The sequence below is a fragment of the Parus major genome, chromosome 7 (genome assembly GCF_001522545.3).
Source record: "Parus major isolate Abel chromosome 7, Parus_major1.1, whole genome shotgun sequence".
Lineage (NCBI taxonomy): Eukaryota > Metazoa > Chordata > Aves > Passeriformes > Paridae > Parus > Parus major.
This window is the reverse complement of record NC_031776.1, coordinates 28,066,045-28,082,030: the sequence shown is the minus strand read 5'-3', so window position 1 is coordinate 28,082,030 and position 15,986 is coordinate 28,066,045. Positions and strand designations below refer to the sequence as shown.

The window sequence follows — 15,986 nt, the reverse complement described above, 5'->3', positions numbered from 1 at the left end:
CTAATGAAGGCCTGATGCATGCAAACAACAGCAAGCTAAAACAAGCCCCTCCTTTGTAATTCAAATTGACTAATCACATAATGTTCTTTTGAGGACAATTTCAAAAAGTTACAGCTTGCTGCAGACAGTTTGTCTCTCAATTATGCCAATACATAGATTTGGCACATGACAAATAAACTCCATCTGTCCTCAAGTTTGCTATGGCAGTAACAAGGCTAACAAGATAGAGGAGTGCTTTCATGTCTGATACTGCTCTGTCCACATCAATCACCAGACTAACCCACTTGAAGTGATAGGGCTGAGGGTAAACAGTGCTAAGATAAAGCCTGGTTTAAAATACCTGGAGGGGAAAAAACCAACCAGACTGGCCTTGCAAGGAGAGACTTAGTTATGAGAGGCTACTGAGAAAATGAATCCTGCTCCTGATGTGCTTGCAACGTGTCCCTTGCTCAGACAAAGCAGGCGTGATACTTTGGCCGTGCGGCAGAAAAAAGTCAAACGGCTTCTTGTTGGTTTGAGAGTGAAATCCAGCCCCCTTGGCAGCAGGCAGGGCTGGCAGCAGCCACAGCAGATGCTTGTGCTCTCAGAGTGCTCTGCCAAGTTGTGCCTGGGCAGCAAACAAGGCAAAAGGCAAGAGGCTGCTCCTTCCCAGCAGTGTGTGGCTGAGCAGGCGTGTGCTGCCCAGCCCCTCGGGCTGCCTTACCCCCGTACCCTTGTACAGGCTCCACAGCCCCCTCCTGCCTCCAGAGCAAGGCCACGAGAGGACCCTGCAGCTGGCACCACCTCTGTTTGTGCTGCTCCCCACAGGCACAGAGAGATGAGGAGGGAGAACCTCTCTCACCTACGAGGTTACTGCCAGGATCCACCTGGCCAAGTTCTGCTCTAAAAAGGAAGCAGCAGGTACTTGTCACACCTGTCATGCATAACATTGCAGGACATGCAGGCAGGAGCATGTTTACTAAAAATCAGTGCAGCAACCAGGTTTCTGGTGAACAGACAAAACCTGCCAATTCTCACCTCTACTAGGATTCAGGGTCTGCACCTCCACTGCTTACTTTAAATTCAGCACAGGGGTTCTCTCTGCTCCTCTCTCCTACCAAGCAGGAAATTAACCTTGACCATCTCGTTCTCTGAAGCCTACCTGATCAGCACCTTAGAAGTACTCACAAATTTAAGGTTTCTAAGATCCACATAGGCAAAAATTCAAATTCTCTCATCTGCTTTGATAACAGGGAGCAAGGGCAGGGAGCTGCTTGCAAAGTGCCCTGGTCACCAGCAGGTATTGACTACACAGCTGAATTTAAACTGGCATGAACAGGAGCAAGGTCAGAGCCTCCTCGTTTCTGACTGAGTCTGAATAGCTGGATAACTTGAAGACTCTGTATTAGACCTATACTGAACAATGAGAGTCAATAAGACTATTGTCTTACTGCCCACAGAAATGCAGCAATCAAGCCTGATGGAATAAGGAGTTTTCTCACACCAGGGCTAACTGCTGCCATGGATGTGCTGCCAGGAACAGAGGACACTGCTGCCCATGCCTGTGCAAGGGTTCAGCTGCTGTTTTGTGGGGATTGGAGGGTCACAGCTCCAGCTGGGAGATCAGCTGCCTCACATGACTATGGAATTAAACCCAGCAAGCTGCAGGGACACAGAACACAGACACAAAGGAGCTGGAGGGGAGACAGATGTCTTGTGCTGAAAGCCACTAGCAGGTGCTCCTAAACATCCTGGTGTTTAGGAATTCTGGCAGCTACTAATTGCACATAATAGGCTGCCAGTCTCCTGCCAGAAGCTGTGCTTACAGAGGCAGAGGTCTCTGCACTAAAACTGCAACCTGCAGTTAGCTGCCAGTCACCTAATTAATGAATTGCTACCAGAGGAACTCCAGATCCCTCAATATTGAGGAGCTTTTAGAAGGCAGTCATGGGCAGAGATGTTCCCTGCAGGAAGGGTGACAGCTGCCTTATAGAAAACCTCTGCCATTCAGAAGCACATCCAGGAGTGTCATGTCTTTGTCTGCTGCTGGGAGTTGCTCCAGTCCCTCACTGGACCTCTCTGGCTTCCTGCAACAAACTGCAGGAGCCAAGGATGGCTTTCACCTGTGACACTTCGCTCCTACTTCGTCTTTTACTCTTAACCACCTCCCTGCTCTTCCCTGACTTGGCATCTTTCCCAAATGGGGTGCTCTTCTTCCACCTCTCACCTTACCACACTCCCATGAAAGCTGTATGGAATGTTCCTTTCCCCCTCAATCTACCATTCAATTAGATCATTGCAGTTACTGTAATGTCAGAGGTGATACAAAGGAAACAGCCATCTCAGCTTTCTTTCATATAATTCTTTATTCTGTTGCTCCAATTCTCTGTGTTCTTCAGATGAACATGCATTTAAGAAACATGTTAATCATTTTAGGCTTTGTAGTAATAAGCATTATTTTTGTTAAATCTAAGGGGTTGCAAAGCTAATTTAAAAAAAAAAAACAAACCCAAACTTTCATGAGCTGTCACCACTTCTTTTTTCTCACATTACCATGAACATGAGGGTTTCCCAAATGGAACTTTCTTTTCAGGCATGTTTCCACCACAGATACATCTGAGTCCTGTCCCTTCCTTTGCTAATAATGAGGGGAAAAAACATCTCTTTCAAAAATTCTAGAGGGATTCTCTGTTCTTTTTCTCAAAGGTAGCTAATAAGGCCAGCTACATATCCCCCCTCTGAGAGCCGATTTCACCTCTGGCAATGCAGTAATTACCAAGGCAAACATCTCAATAACACCTGTTGATCTCTTCAGAGGCTTTTACAGCAATAGATATTTGCTACCTGGTGTAAAAGCTGTACCTTTTAGAGGGATGATGAATGTCCTGTCTGTGGAAGTGCTTTTATGGAGTTATAAATGTTAATAAGTTTATATATGTTAATAAGTTTATATATGTTAAGAAAAGCAAGAAACAAGCAGAACACAGTTTTACTCTCAGTTCCATGCTCACTCAATGGCTACAAAGTATTGCTGGAGTCTGCTGTGTGTCCTTCTGGGGTACATATTTTGGAAAGAACCAGTAATATAACTTACATCCTGCCTCTCATTGCTTTGGCTTTTTGCTCCTCTTCCAGGTTTCGTGGGGGAGTTGAAGGTGTCATTCCTTCATTTAAGCAGCCAGTGGCATCTTTTAAGCCTCCTCGATAAGATCCTCCTTCAAGGGTCTAAAAAAACCCCAAAGAATAATAGAATAAACATTTTCCTTGAACTTCAGCATCAGTATTCAAGTCAGTTCTGCAACCAACACTACAAAGTATTCAGAAATATTCTCCCACAGGACTTCATGAAACACAACCAAACTAGTTTTAGGACTCCACAAATAAAGCCTTAAAGCAGAGTTGTGATCCTCTTGTTAGAAGGTAGTAAAAGATGTTCCAGTAGATCTGAGAAAAGAAAACTCTTCCAAATTATTTCAAATCAACCTGGAAATATCCTGATGTCTCAATCAGGACCATTGTTAGGCTACACGTGGTTAAAAGTTCCTCTGCCAAAAGCTGAATGGGGGATTCTTGTAGTAGAATAAAACACAAAATAGAAATAGATGGACACATAGTAAGATTCCACAATAATTAAAGTTTGCCCCAAATCCCTTGAAAGTAGTTGTAATAGTCTATTAGACTGCATGGGGGGGAGAGAAAATAAAATGTCACCCAAAAAAACATGTCTAACTGGATTAATGCAATACTTTTCATTTTGTTAGTCCCTCAATGGAAAAAAACTATTTGAAGTGAATTTTCTGGGAATAGCCCTCTTGGTTTCCCATGCCACAAAGAGCTCCCTTACCACTCACACCTTACCAAGAATGCTATGAGTGCTGACTCTCCTCATGTACCAACATTCAAACTAAGAAAATACCAAAGCCTTCTGAAATGATTCACTAGATAAAGATGCATGCTCAGAGTTGCAATAATTTAATGATCACTGTGGGGATTAAAATTTTTTTTTACTCTCTTCATAGTTGCAGTAGATGCAAGGAAATGAACCTTTGCAGGCTCATCATATCCCCGCTTGTTAATTATGTTAAACTTGTTCAGAGAAAGCATTTAGCTAATTTTAGAGGTCCTGGGACATGTAGAAAAAGGTTTAGCTTTGATATTAACATTTTTGAACTGCTCAGGGAAAACTTAAAAGAAGCCAAGATATGAAACAGGATTTACTCCTTGTCCAGCAGACATGGGATCAGACAGTGAGAGCACACGATATGAAATTTTTGAACAAATTAATCCCTGAGCATTTTTATTGCTTATTCCACTCCCTGCAAGAAAGAGTTGACAAGGCAGAATAAAAGTGACACAGGAATCTTTGTAAAATTAAAGCACAGCTGTGGTACTTCAAGCACTTCTACTCTTTAGAGAGTCTTTTCATTGAAACCAGAACACCAAACAAATTCACATTGGGTAGTAAAACTCCTGTGCCTCAGAACAAGCTTTAAAACAAAACAAACAGAACATCCCACTGTGTAAAATATTTGAATACTATCAAGACCCCAGAAATGGTACAGTACAGTAGCTCATGCTCTGCAAAGCCCACTCCAGAAGTGACTTTTGACTGTGCAGCGCAGAGCCTGTGTGAGATGTAGGCTTCATCTCAAAGGGGAGCAAAATATTGGATACTACTGAGAAGCAGAGCACACGGGGTTAATAAAAGCAGAGCAGATGAAGGTAGAAAGCAAGGAAACCAGAACAAGAGGTGGCCTTTAAAGCCCTTCCTTAGACTCACATTGGGCCTGTGTGTACACGGTTTTCACAACACTAAACTTACCAGCTTAGTTTTGACCAACTTTTCTATTGCACTGACAAGATCCGCAGCAGTTGGGACATCGGAGGAGCTCTGTCGAGCAGCTAGCAAAGAAGAGGACTGCAAGACACCAGGTGGCAAAGGAAAAGCAAGTTAGCAGGATGAGAAGGGAGTAGGAAACCAAGCGGTCAGTGAAGAAGCTTCGGAGACAGGAGAAGGAAGGCGGAAGGGGAGCTGGAGGGTGAGAGGGACACATGCAGGTCAGGGGAGCGAGTGCTGCCGTGTCAGACAAACATGGAACTGCCATCCACTTCTGGCTGCACATCTCCCTGCAGCAGTTCCAAGACTGGAACTGGGGAACAGAGTCAAAGAACTGAAATTCATTTACAAACAGGTTACGACCCTCTTAAAGTTGGTTCCTCCTTCTAAGGCCATCTATGGTCTTACAGGCTCCAGAAAATTGATTTTCTTACTGCAGATGTAAGAAATTACTGCCTACTCCATACATGCATGTTAAACATGAGGTACACATGGAGTTACAGACAATAGGGGAGGGAGGCAGGGGGGAACAAATCATCCCCCATCCTTTCCCCATAAATCAACAGCAACTCTAAATGAACTTAGATGACACCCCTCACTCATGCAACTTCAGTCATCTAAAATGTGTAACTCTTATGTTCCCTCTCTGCAACCACTGGAGACAAAACATGTCTCACCTGTCCTGGGTACCTGGCACAGGAGCGCAGAAAAACTCTGTTCTAGTTTAAGGTTTTTGCTCCACAAGGGCATATCACCCCTTGATTGCTGTCCTAAGAAACTTCAGTCTGATCACCCAAACCCACTTGATAGCTATGGGAATTGGGATTTATTAGCTCACCTATATATACATTTCTTCTGAAGGCAGTACAAGCACTGACTAAAACTACAAGTCCTTGGGCAACCTTATTTTGCTGTCAGGCTGACACAGACTAAAGCATGGCTAAATTTTTATAAATTATGAAAAAGCTTATTCATCCCTCAAAGTCTTGTGGAGGGCAGCTATTTCAGTGAAGTCACTGTGCAGGTGCCAGCATCTGGGATTGAAGAGTGCTGGGGAGGGAGATGGGGAAATGTGATGGCAGGACTTAGGCAGCTGGCCACCTCTTTCATCAGCCCTTTGGGAAGGTTGCTCCTGTTGAGTGACACATCCCCAGGAGAAGAAAAAAAAAGGGCAAAGGAGATTAATCCTAACCAGAAGCCTTCATTACAGAACAGAAACATGAACACACTCATCAACTTGTCTTTCACAAATAATACATCTAATCAACAGTTCTAATTACAACAACAACAAAAACTACAGGTAATCAGGCTGGTAATTGAGGAATTAGGCTGGTAATGCAGGAATCTCATACTAATGTAAAAGCTCAGCCTGCCTGTTTCACCTGCAATGCAGACAGACATGTCTAGGGGAAAAAAAAAAAAAAAAACAACTGAAAATAAGGACTTTGAAGAGCTACTGGACAAATACACTGACAATAATTGCCAAACACAGCCATTCTAGCAGGAGGAGTCCAATTTTTGGAGGCACTAAACAGCTGTTGCTCTCACTTATTTTAACTGAAATTGCTCAACAACTCTGAAAAGTAAATAACTGCAGGATTCTGAAGGAAGCACGAAAACATTTGCTGCCTACAAGAATTCCAGGGTTAAATAAAACTTCTGTGATTGACAAGAGTCTGGTTTGAGTGGGGAAATAGAAATACAGAATTTCTATTCCTCAAGAAGCAAATTATGAATTTCTAATATGAAAAGATCTTGCAATTTGTCTTTATGAGAGCCTCCAGGAGCAGTGAGGCACAATTACTGCTGCCTGGCAGATGGACTCAGGGAAAAGTGCCACCTCCTGAACACACAGACATCTCCTACCTACCACAACTACTGCCCCACACTGCTGCTGCTGGTCCAGCCTAAGCCCATGCCTGTAAGCACAGAGGGAGGACATGAGCAGGACACTGTGCCCTAATCAACACCATTAAAGAGCTTTCAGCTCCAGCATGGGTCATTGCTAACCTGGTGCACCTGTGCCAGGAAATTCGGTACCCTGTGGGTTTTAGTTTCTTATCCCCCTGGCAAAACGTTGAGTAGGGCAAGAAAAACAAGAGGGAAAAGAAGGGTTTCAGATACATCTTGTTCTATTTAATCCTCTGTTTTAGGAGGGGGTGAAGAAACAGGATGCCAAAATACTCTGTAAAGCTCAGACATCTGTAGCAGAAAACAGCTCAGTTCCACAACATTTATGCTGTCAGAAATGTATTTAAGAAATACTGAAATCACATGGCATGTTGGACACCAAAAATAGTGACCCAAGCTGTAGCACTTTTGTTTCTCTTTAAAAAAAACCCCAAAATAAAACCATCTCCCCAAAACCAAAAAGCAAGCTAACCCCCAAACATTTAGCTAAACACCATGGGGAACAAGCCAGGAGCAATTGTGCTGGGCATGGATCCACCAGGGCTCTGCTCCACCGACCTTTTGCCTCTGCCCCTCACCAGACAGCCATCAACACACAGAGCACTCCGAGGGCAGGAGTCCACAGCTCCAGCTGCTTCCTCCTGCTCCTGCTGCCACCACAATGTCATAACATTTCCTGACAGATTAACAGCAAGCCCCCAAATCCTTTACTCCATCACTCTGATCCTTGAGTCCCAGAAATATTTACATCCTCCCCTCTCTGTATTTCCAAACTTCTGCCTGAACCTTCCCCAAGAACATTCTGGGTTGTTTTGGTTTTTCTTTCCTGACAATTTATTAATCTCCCCTATCCTCGCCTCTTTGCCTGCAGCAATTACAATCAGAGGACAGTGATACAGAAGTGCCAGTGCTAAAAACAGATGCCAGCAGGAAAGCAGGAAAGTGCAAAACAGGAGGATGGTTTTCTACAAGGGAGATGACAGCACCAGGAAAGGGTGGGGGGCCATGTACAGACAGGACTGGCTGTGAATGAAAACCACTGTCTCAGACATATTCACAGGTTCTCACCCTGAGTCCAACACAGGACTCTGCAAGCCACAGGGCCAATTACCATAGCAAATCCTGACTTAAAGTCAGAGAACTAGCACCACCAGCATGGTGCCACCAAACACCATTTCTACTGCCACAGCCAGACACCAACAGCACTTTTCAAACAGACGTAGCAAACACACATTATTGATCTGAGGGGAGCTTCTGACCACACACAGCACAGGCATAACATCAACCTGTCAGGAAATGGGATGCCAGGGTTAAATTGCTTATCTAGCACTGCTCATAAATTCACTTGGAGAAAGGTAGTAGATTATGATTTCCACATAGGAGACTCTTATAACCACAGGTCTAGGCCCTTGATACTGGAAGACCACTACACAACCACTGTGACATAGCTATGTGAGAAATGCACTCAAACAGAAAAATTATATAGCAAGGGAGGCCTTACCATATCATCTTGGGTTGGATCATTGTCAAAAATCTTCATAGGAGGTGGAAGAGGTGTGTGAGACTCTTCATCTGGTTCATCTTCTCCCCAGCCCTTCTTGCTCTTCTGAAGAAAAGTTAAATATAATTACAAACAGGGACAGGATTCTTTTATCTTTTCAGATCAATATTGTGTTGGATGGAGGGAATTGCAGGTAATGGAAGAGAAGCAGTAAAGACATAAGGTTTTGCTGGTTAATCCTGGTGTACTCTAAGGCTTATAGAAATATAGTTTATAGGTCATTCATACAGCTACATCTGTCTGTGTGCTGACAGAATGGTAGTTTTTTCATTTAAGTAAGAACTGTTTGATGTGCAGTTTTTAAAATGTGTTCCTCAATTTGTGTTCAGTTAGTATCTTCTGCATTTTTGGCTTTAATTCCTCATTCACTTTATCAGGAAAATGCCATTCTGGTGGAGAATATGCCTGCAGAAAAACTGCAGGTACAACTACATAGCAGATTTCACAGAAACATGGCTATTTCTCAGAGTACTTTCTTTAATTAGAGGAATTACAGTGCCACGGTAGCATAAAGGTGATACGAACCTCAGCAAAAAGTGATAAGAGCTGCTCAAGAATAATTTCATTTCTGTCCCTGGCAGCTTTCTAATACCTATTAACAAACCTAGTCTAAGGACAATAATAGATGCAAACACAATTCCTTATATATTCCACCGCTCTTTGGATGACAAAGCAGTTGGCAACAATGCAATTTTATGTATGATTTGCTGTTCCCTCCAGACCCTAAGAGAACTGCATTTCCTCGAGCATGACTCACAGCCCGTGGAGGAGACTACCCGAGATACACAGTATTTCCCGTAGCAAACACCACCACACACCTCATCTGCGCTGTCTCCTTGAGGAGTGGTTTCATCTCCAGTCTTTGGTGAGCCGAGATCAAAGCTCTTCCTTCCATCTCGCACCTTCTTCTGTTTCTTGATGTGGCTCTCGGTCTTGCCGCTGTTCAGGCGGCGCACGGGACTGGTCAGCCATTTCTTCAGGGTGTTGGTCGAGCGCTTGGGGCCCGGCGAGCTCTGGATGGAGTTGAGGGATGGCTGAGGTTGTAAGTTGGCCACTGAGTCAGACTTGCCCCCGTTGTCATTGGAAGAGACTGAATACGCGTCTGCAAGAAAACGGCGCAGGTGAGACCTCATTGCGGCAGCGCCTCTGCTCCCCGGGGCGCGTCAGGCGCCCGCAGCACCGAGCAGGAGAATACAGCCTGCCTTGGCAAAAGGTTTGTGACCTATGGACTTTATGCAAGCTTTATTGCACACCAGAGGGAGGAATATGCCCTGCAATGGGCATTTCCCACAACCTCACACACCTCTCTCGTTTCCTACTGCACTATCTGTCCCTATGGAAGATTGCAGACAGCAAAGTTTTTTATAGGCAGGTTTTTATTCAGTTTTTTTTTATGGAAGCCTGATTTTCACGCTAAGTGCTGAATTTCTCAGCTTCTTCCCACAATTTCATTGTGAGTTGCCAGGAACAAAATAAGCACAAAAAGTAGATTACTACAGGAGACCTGACAGCCACTAACACATTGTCAGGTTCCATAATTGTTTCTCAGCTGTTTCCAGACCCCAATGACACGATTTAGTTAGACTACTTATTAACTCTGAAGCACCTTAAAATTATCTCCTTTGCTTCTGAAAGCAATCTGTCAGAAGAGTTCACACATTCACTAGAACTATGAAACTGGAATGAGCAATTACAAAAGATGACAAACTGTTCAAACCAAAGGCAACTCTCAATAAGGTTTAAAATTAAAAAATAGTTTCATTATATGGAAGCAGGAGGTTCTGCTGAACTGCATCCAACCTCAGTTACTGATACACATGTTCAGACTGGCACCTCTGAAAGGGCTGCAACCTTCCTTACTCCCAAAGTGCAACAGACCAAAGATGTGCCAATGTCAGTAAGGCTTTAAAACCAAAACAAACAAGTTGCTCAAAGATTTCCCAATTGCCCTTCAGGAATAAGTGCCCTGTTTTCAACTTTCTGAAACCATGGTAAACTCCCTCCTATCTCTATCAGGGATGTCTCTATCAGATGTTTAAACCCACACCAAGGTGAAGATTTTTTTTACAAAATTCAGACACTGTCACGCTCCTATAAGAAACATCTCAGAAAAAAGCCAACTGATGTGATTAAACATTTTTACAACATTATCCCTGAATCTTTTATCTGTCCCAGAAGAAACCAAAAACCTAAGTTACAACACATGAAAATAGATCTGTGCATCCAGATATTCCCAGTTCAGCAATAAATGCCATTAGAGATGCTGGGTTGTACACAAGCTGAGGGAGAGCTATGCTTGTAGAGAATCATTACCTCTCTTGTTCTAGAAGGCAGCTCCTGCTACCTGAATGAAGAGATCATATCCCCTCCAGGCAGAGCTGCTGCTTGCAGCTGTCTGTGCACGGAGCAGAGATTGTGTCCTGCCTTGTCTGCCTGCTTGCACAATGCAGACCATGAGAGTCAGAATGTTTTACAGCCACACACAGCATCAGTCAGAAGTTAAACCAGTAAGTCATTACATACCTGAGGTCAAAGGTTAAATTTTAGAACACAGTGAAATAATTTTAACAAGCTAGAAAAAGTCAAAGTTCATTTCCCAGACAAGAAGAAAATCTCAATCATCTGTTTTTTGACAAGAGCAGTGAGTGCAAGAGGAACCGGGAAGAGGATGGGTTCCAGGTAGAGCTGATCCCAGGTGGAGCTGCTGGGGATTTTCTGGCATTCCTCTGTAAGTAGCAGTCTTATCTCCAAAAGGCCTGGGTTTAGCCAGCTCCTGCTGATGTTATTTCATGTACATGAAGTAGCACTAAATCAACTAGCACAAGATAATGTTTGTCAGGGGCCAGCTTATCTTCCACTCAATAGGCTTTGGACAGTTCTCCCTCGCAGGCTCCACGTGATGCTCTGCGAGTTTATCAGCGCGCCTTGCGTCAGCAAGATTCAGGGTTTCACGATGGTGGGTTTGATTTTCCAAGTGCCCTCATGGCCCTGGCAGCACTGAAAACCCCACAGGCAGTGGGAGAAGCTTGAGGGTTCTTGGCTAAGGGGCTTTGCTGAGAGGAGTGCCCTCAGGTGCTCCTCCTGTTGCTGCGGGAGGATTAACTTTGGGAATTACTGCAGCAAAGGGAGCTGGGCTGCAGTCAGAAGGAGAAATGCTGCAAGTGATTGCTCTGTGGGGCTGCCACTCCCAGGGATGATTTGGAGGGAGCAGCTGTATCATGGACTCACTGCCTTTGCTGGGCTCAGTGGGAGGCTGAGGAGAACCAAGGATGAGCTGATCTCACCACAAGTCAGCTGATGAACAGAGAGGGTTTTACTACAGCTTGTAAGTAACAGTCCAACCCCTACCTCCAGCCCACAGCACTTCACCAATTTAATTTTTGGTAAGGGAAAGGATCTGGTAGGGGGCTAATGAAGCCTGAGACAGCCCCCAAGGGTTTGTTACTGAGATGGCAATTCTATCTCAGCCCAGTGGGCTCAAGGCAGGGCCAAGTCCAGGAGCCCTGATGCCTGTGAAGGGGCAGGGACCTCTCTTTCCAGCAGGAAACACCCCAGGTTTTACCAGCAAGGTCAGGCCCCAGCCTTGCTGCCTCCCTCTCCTTTCCCCAGCAGCACAGCCACAGCTGGGGCACGGACAGACACACAGCACCTCTCCTGCCATGGCACTCTTGGCTCAGCTGTCCTGGGGAAGCGATGGTCAGAAATCCTGTCACTCCCAGGAAGGCAGCACGTGGGCAGAAACAGTCCCAGTCCCAAGATGGCCCACAGCCCACCCTGCCTGCTTGTAATAATTTTGACACAGAGAGCCAGGAATACTCTGCAGACTGAACATCAGAGCTTCAGAGCCACCAGCCATAACAAAAGCCAGCCCACAGGTTTCCAGAGGGAGGCTATTAACACTGTCCAATGATTCCCAGCTGGAAAAGGCTCTGGATTTTCCTGTTCAAGGTCATGCCTTTGGTGATGAAAAAGGCTGTTTACCAAAGGGTTACTACATGTTGGCTGTGCTATGCAACCCTGTCAGATATGAAGTCCCCTTCTTTCTCCTTGTTTGCTGAGCTGCCCTGGCTGAGCACAGTAAGGCATCCGGGACAGAGCCCACCCTTTCCCTGGCCCATGCGACCCAAGGCTGAAAACATGGCCTAATTTTGCCTGGTAAGGCTGCCTTTGCTGGCTGGGGAACAGGCAGGGAGGTGGGAGAGAAAGGCTGGCATGAATTTCCCTTCTCTACAGCCACCATGAGAGCCCTTTGATGCTGAGTGACTTATCTCTGCCCACACCCTACACTGGTACAAAGCACTTCCATCTCACCATCCCAATTCCCACTGCTACCAAACATGCCTTACCCAAAAGCCACACCGAGAGTCCACACACAATACTCATAACTTTTTTCAAAGGAGCTGCAAATTTGGATACATTTGTGAGCAAGTCACATTTGCAGTCTGCCAACCCTGCTGAGAATGATCTCCGCTGCACACAAAGCCAGTCACATCAACATGGTTACAGAGGCAGGACTGGAGCTCAAGGAAGAGCAGAGCTCAAAAATGAGAGAAAGAAACATGAACCACAAAAAAAAATCTGCCAGGAAAGACCTTGCAGGCAACCTCAGCCACGTGAGCTCCGCTCCCGCGGCACATACGATACAAACACATTAATCACGACACTTGATACTGGCCCGAGACCCAGACTCCAGGTGGATCGAGCGGAAGAGGAGGACACGTTACTGTGCTCTTCTTGCAAAGCACTAGCACATATGTGCTTTGCAAACTGCATTAGTAGAGCTCTTTGGAAACACAGTTTGTTTAAGAAAAACCAGAGAGCTTTTGGGAAAGATGCAGCAGCTCATTGCGTGATAACTGAGGCAGCTGCTGCCGCCCGCAAGCCCCAGAGAGCAGCGGCTGTCCCCACACTGCAGCAGGTCTGCCATGAGGAGCTGTCCTCCCACCAGTGTCCCCAGACACGTCTAAAAAAAGGTATTTGGTGAAGCAAAACGGTTGTAGGGAGGTCAGCAGACTCGTGTGGCTAGATTGATTTCCTGGCCAAACCATTCATTCAGACAGAAGAAATGATGGTTTCCAAAACACTCCTAAACAAGCCTCCTTGGAACTTCTGGCAAGAGGAATGTGAGGGATAATCAGCCAGACCAAAGGGCTTTAACATTCAGAACTTTTGCACCACTGCAACCATGAAATGTTTGTTGTTGTTGGTCAAAAGAACAGACATCTGGAAAAGCACAACTCTTGTATTTGAAAAATAGAAGGTTCCAGTTCTGGGCAGCATTGGGTGAAAAGAAAAATGAAAATCTCACAGACCTGGTTTTAGAGGCACAGTAATATTCTCATTAGAGTTAATAGGAATTCCTGTTGGAACATAAATACAAGGCATTTTATTTTTACCTCCCTGTTCCCCGAAGCACACATAGGAGGGGAGGTTTGTCTGACCAGGCTCGGGCAGCACCAGACTCCTTTGTAGGACCTCAGATCTCTGACAGGGAAGGAAAAGGCTTCTCAGAGCAACTCAGAAGAAAACATCAGTCTACTCTATTTGATACATAATAATGACAGATCATAAAGGATAAGAAAGAAATATGTGTCCATAACCAGAAGATAATACAGAATATAGCTATAAAACCAGGAGATTAGAGCAGGGCACAGTCTTGCTTTAAGTGAGGTGAATCCTTTTCTGATTTATCTATGGATCCATTTACATCCCAGAAAAACAGCCTGAGAGAAAAGGATTTTTCCACAGAAGTCAAAGAAAATAAGCTAGAATGAAGTCCTATTAGCATGTGCATTTAAGTCAACAATTTTTATTTTACAGAGATAATTTCACTTGTGAACGAAAGCCAATAATGACAGTCTGACTGATGGGCACATAAATCAGCTCTGCTGTGCTAAACAGAACCCATTTTCCACATTCAGTGGTTGCTGTTAAAAAACACTTGTGACAAAGACAGAATTTAATCAGATGTGGATAAAAGACTAACTCAGTCTATACTCGAGTAAATTTCCTAAAGAATAGGAATTTCCAGCCCAAAAAATCTTGGAAAGTAGGAATCATCTGGACTCATCCTGTACCTCTGTGTTAGCATTTCACACTAAACAAACAAGAACCATCTAAACCATCAAAACGCACCTTCTCCTGCCCTTTCCAAAATCATCTCTGTGATCATCCAAGTTCCAGTTCACAGGTCTCAGCCTCTTGAAACTTGATACTCTCCCTTGGGAAATGCTGCTTTGAGAGCCCCTTTGGATCTGATCATGGTGTTTGGGACTAAAGCTCTACATGATGGATGCAAAGATGGCAAAATAAGGTATGAACACTGCTCCTTTGGTCTCTTCTATGCTTTTGTATTAAATGTCCAAAACATGCTCAGTGAAACGTTTTTATTGGCACGAGTCAGGGTTACAAAACTCTGTGGCTTAGGCAGATGACAGTACAGATCCCAGTTTTAGTGTTACAGCCCATTCTGCCTGTAAAACCTGGCATGGATTTGCAAAAGTTTGGGAGGCAGCATTTGGATAATATAAAGTCCCTTACAGCAATTCCTCTAGTGAAAACACTAGGTGTTAACAGTGTAAGTAATGCATCTTACAACTTCTAATGTCAACAGATAAGAGTCTCCTCAGACACAGCCTCTGAAAAAGTCTCTAGTGAAGAATATAAGTGAACACAAGGAAACTTCCAGTGCCTATGTCAGATAAAGACAGAGGACAGCTGGCTTGAAAAGCTCTTTAGATTGGAAGTACATTAAACTTTCGCAATGGAATTGCAAAACGTGCCCTGGAGACTTCCAAGGCTCCCCAACCTCTCCCAGCTCCGCTCAGCCACTCCTCACATGCCCAACCACAGACCTGCCCTGTGCTCCAGCTCAAGATAAAAATGAGATGGGACCGTGTAGGAGAGAATTTCACACCAGAGGGTAAAGACAGGTTCAAACGATGTCATTGAAATCTAAATGCAAATTTTGTTCAGAGATTCAAATGCTCTTCCTAACTTCATAATCTCCTGGAAATGAACAAATTGAAAAGGTTCAATTGAATTTTCTGTTTGTGTCTTGGGAGTATCATTTGAAACTTCAAGCTGGAAGTAACATCAAAAGGTATGAATCAATCTGGCAGGATTCTCACAACTCCATTTACATGGATGAAATGAATTCTGTCCAAACTCAAGAATAATGGTATGGAGTTAAATATTTTATAAAAAAAGCTTCTAGTCCAATAGAGGAAGCAGCAGATACATTGGACAAACTTTCTGATCGCTATAATGTAAAACCTGAAATTTGACTTTTCGTTTCACTGCCAAGCATGCAAACATGACTAACATCCAAAAAGAGCAAGGGAAAAAAAGGACTAAAATCTAAATCACACAATATTTAGAACACACTGTTTGGCTATTGAATAGCTGGCATTTCTTGGAAATATGAAGGAAGAGCTGCTTTGAGATAGAGAATGATCTGCAGAATTCCTTTTAACCACACTGCAAAGCAGGGGATGCTCCAGAGGGATTTTGCATATGGGTTTTGCCTTTGGGAAATGGTCACCAATCTGTTGGCTTCAATATTCAGTTTTCTAATCATTACTTCCAGGTTGAAACCTAATGTGAGGAAAACAAGCACTCACCCAGCTGGGGTGAGTAAACACTGCCACTTGGAGCCACTCATTTTTGTGGCAGGCAGCAGCTTCATCTCCTGCTCTC

The 15,986-nt window shown here is 44.3% G+C and overlaps 1 protein-coding gene across 12 annotated transcripts in view; it reads right to left on the bottom strand.

The window, feature by feature from the left end:
- The window catches only part of KALRN (kalirin RhoGEF kinase), a 470,986-nt gene that overhangs the window by 47,187 nt on the left and 407,813 nt on the right, over positions 1-15,986 (bottom strand). For 10 of the 12 annotated variants that reach the window (XM_019007396.2, XM_033516123.1, XM_033516122.1 and 7 more), the window contains 3 exons: positions 9,107-9,390; positions 8,229-8,333; positions 3,074-3,204 (listed from right to left, as the gene is read on the bottom strand). In XM_019007396.2, coding sequence (XP_018862941.1) covers positions 3,074-3,204; positions 8,229-8,333; positions 9,107-9,390 — 520 coding nt within the window. Of the gene's footprint in view, positions 1-3,073; positions 3,205-4,801; positions 4,898-8,228; positions 8,334-9,106; positions 9,391-15,986 lie in introns of all 12 variants that reach the window. The other 2 variants (XM_019007391.2, XM_019007397.2) reach the window with 2 other exon arrangements.